At 34.4% G+C, this 3430-nt stretch overlaps 1 protein-coding gene across 1 annotated transcript; it reads right to left on the bottom strand.

Moving 5' to 3' along the window:
* Nucleotides 1–504: 504 nt before the first annotated feature.
* On the bottom strand, nt 505–2654 carry LOC110823933 (Tetratricopeptide repeat (TPR)-like superfamily protein). Its single transcript, XM_022054437.2, has one exon. The coding sequence runs from the start codon at nt 2368–2370 to the stop codon at nt 622–624; it is 1749 nt and encodes a 582-aa protein (XP_021910129.1). The 5' UTR covers nt 2371–2654; the 3' UTR covers nt 505–621.
* Between the last annotated feature and the right edge of the window lie 776 nt (nt 2655–3430).

Genomic DNA, 3430 nt, shown 5'->3' with positions numbered 1-3430 from the left:
AGGAGGTTACCCGGCCCAATGTCCATCTCTAAACTCAAAACTCTCAAAGTTCAAGTGAATAATAATTTAATGATCCATTATTCTTAGTGTAAAGAGAGACAATAATCTATGATCATACATTATGAGTAATATTTGAAAAACGCATAATGATGATAGCAACAAATTCAAAAGATTATTATGATTAATATAACATTATTAACATGATTCTTTGAAGAAATAACCTTAAAAAATTGACTAGAAACTTTGAGATATTAAAAGTAGATTACATAACTTAAATTTTGTAAAAATTTACTTAAGAAACCCCGGCTTCTCCCATCTCATCTATCTTTATGAGTACTTATCAAATTATTGGTAGAATTCTTTCCATTGTTTCCAATGAGCAAATAAAAATTTTTCAAATATTTTTTTCCATTTAATTCAGTAAACATAATGCAAAACTTACTATATGCTTTTAAGTTAGAGACTATTTGTTTCAGAGGGTTATATTGTTTGTTCAATTAAAAATTTCTAATTTTCTTCAACATTTTCATATGATGATTAAAAATGCTACTTTAAAGACCCTCATAATAATGCAGGTAAAAAAAAGTATCTTTTCTGTAAAGAACATTTCTCAAATTACCTTCAAGCTTCTTGGCCAAGCTCTTTAAGGTCCGGTACATATCCAGATGATCTCAACAATTTCGTCAATCCTCTCAGGGTTCTATAAGTTGTCTCTGTTTTGGGATGCCTCTCATCTAACGAATAAAACTCAAACAAAGTATCATTGACCTCAATCAAGCTGCACCCTGGTAATTTTTTAAAGCCAGTATCCCTCATTGCAACTTTTAACCTGGCCACATCTTTCCATCTTCCTAAGTGCCCATATAAGTTTGAAAGCATAACAAAGTTAGCAGGATTTTTTGGTTCAAGTTGAATCAGATGCTGAAGAGCCAATTCAGCCAATTCAACATTTTTGTAAACCCTACATGCCCCCAGTAAAGCAGCCCAGATAATGGCATCTGCTTCCATCGGCATTTTCTTCACAAATTCCACGGCCTGGACCAAAAGACCAGCTCTTGATAGCAGATCAACTAGGCAACCATAATGCTCAATTTGAGGAACAATTGAACAATCATCCACCATTGATTGGAAATATGATAAACCATCATCAACTAGTCCCATATGAGTACAAGCACACAAAACACCAATGAAGGTGATCCCATCTGGCTTGACTGAAACATTCTTCATTTCATGGAACAAACTTAAGGCAGCAGCTCCATGTCCATGCATGGCTAAGCCTGTAATTATCGTATTCCAACTTATCAGATCCTTTCTTTCCATGCCCTTGAACACATACAATGCAATTTCTATAGCTCCACATTTTGCATACATGTCAATCAACGCATTTGTAACATAAACATTTCCTTTATACCCATTTTTCTCTGCATATATGTGTATCCATTTTCCCAAATCAAGAGATCCTAGTCTTGCACATGCAGACAACACGGCCACGAGTGTGGCATCATTAGGAAGTACATTCTTATCAACTAACATGCTTGTAAAAGCATCCAAAACTTCACAGAAACGCCCATTTCGGGCATAACCTCCAATTAATCCATTCCAAGAAAAAACATTCCTTTCAGGCATCTTTTCAAACAGTCTCTCACATGCCTCAATATCTCCATTGTTTGCATAACCATTCAATACTGTGTTCCATGACATGACATCCTTCATCGGCATCTGATCAAAAAGCTTGCTCGCCTCTGCCATATTCCATGACTCAATATAACCTGAAATCATTGTGTTCCACAGTACAACATCGCGCTCAGGTGCCAACTCAAAAAGACGCCGTGCAGAAACTATATCACCACATAGAATGTAGCCATTGATCATTGAAGTCCACGCAACTACATTCCTGTCAATCATCTCACTGAACACCCTATAAGCCGCCCCAATCAATTCCCCACCTGAATACATATCAATCAACGCGGTGCCCACAAATTGGTTTGCTCTAAACCCACCTTTGATGACAAAACAGTGCACTTCCACGCCCTCTCTTATCGCATTAGTCCTCAGACAAGACTTAAGAACAATAGGGAATGTAAAGCAATTGGGCATGACATCCATCTTTATCATCTTGCTAAACAGAACAATAACTTCTCTGTAACGTTCATTTTGTGCATAGCTTTTAAACATGGCATTCCATAAAGAAACATTTGGTTGAGTAATTCGATCGAACACTTTGTGTGCATACGCCAGTTTCTTCAGTTGGCCACATACTGCAACGATTCCTGGGGCAATATAATCGCTTTGCTCAAACCCACTAGTGATTATCTGGGTTTGTACTTGGTGGAGGTGCTTGTCTGATTTACATGACGATACCAGGTACATAAATTTCTCTTCGAGAAGTCTGTGAGGAGATTTTGAGGCTAAAATTACAGGAAGCTTCCCAATTTTTTTTTTTCTAGTAGAAAATGGCTAAGTTCATAGTTTTATCCGCTGAGAGCGCCTCAATATGTCTGTATCGGCGTTTTGCGGCAGCCGTCTTTCTCAGGACCTGGCGCCAACGCGGGACAGAAAATCAAACATGAAAATAGGATGGATGAGTTTAGAAAAGTTTGGGCTCTTCACATTTTATTTGGATAATGTTAAATGATAGAATTTTAATATAGGGTACTATGTGAGTGTAAGAAAATCATGTTTGTTTCAACTTCCAATTATAAATTGTAACAAATAGTATCTGACCAATAAATTTAAAATAAATTTTTAAACTATAAAATTAGTAATATGTGATCGCTAGATTATTTTTGTTCACTTATATTACCATATAATATAATTAATTCTATTTTTATTCTCACAAATTAAAAACTTTATTTTCTCTACTTTTCTCATTCAAGCCGCACGCAAGGAGGACGGAACAGCTTCAATCTTCTTTTTCTTTGATCAATATCTGCTTGTTCTTCTTATTTGATTGTTTTGAAACGTTGAATTCTTGATTCTATTTCTGATTTACGTTCTTCATCTTCTTGATCGTTAAGTATTTGTATATTTTTTTCTTTAATTTTTCTAGCATCAATTTCTTTCGTTTTTTTTATTTGTATGTGTTTCTTTCGTTCTTTACCTTCCAATCTTCTTTGAATAATGTTCTTCTAGGTTATGGTAAACTCACTCTATTTATTTATTTTTTATTTTTTAAAGCTTGAATTTTTTTTTGTGGAAGAGGAGTTGTTACCCAATGCTGTTTTTCCAAGTTTATATACTTTCTGTTTGACTTGTTTTTTTTTTTCTTCTGGTTTATTCTCTTTTTTTATATGCTGGAAATTCTTAAAGATTAGGGTTGATTCTTGACTTGCTCTCTTTTGATTTTGCAAATCAATATAAGGGTTTGAACAAAAAAGAAAAAAGACAAAACAAATCAAAACCATTTGTTTTGTTTATTCTGTTTATTTTA

The sequence above is a fragment of the Carica papaya genome, chromosome 2 (genome assembly GCF_054855325.1).
Source record: "Carica papaya isolate Zhongbai chromosome 2, ASM5485532v1, whole genome shotgun sequence".
In the NCBI taxonomy this organism is placed as follows: domain Eukaryota; kingdom Viridiplantae; phylum Streptophyta; class Magnoliopsida; order Brassicales; family Caricaceae; genus Carica; species Carica papaya.
This window is presented reverse-complemented; position numbering and strand designations above follow the sequence as displayed.

Coding starts and splice junctions, on each gene's coding strand:
- LOC110823933 (XM_022054437.2), bottom strand. CDS start 2,370: ATGTACCTGGTATCGTCATGTAAATCAGACAAGCACCTCCACCAAGTA.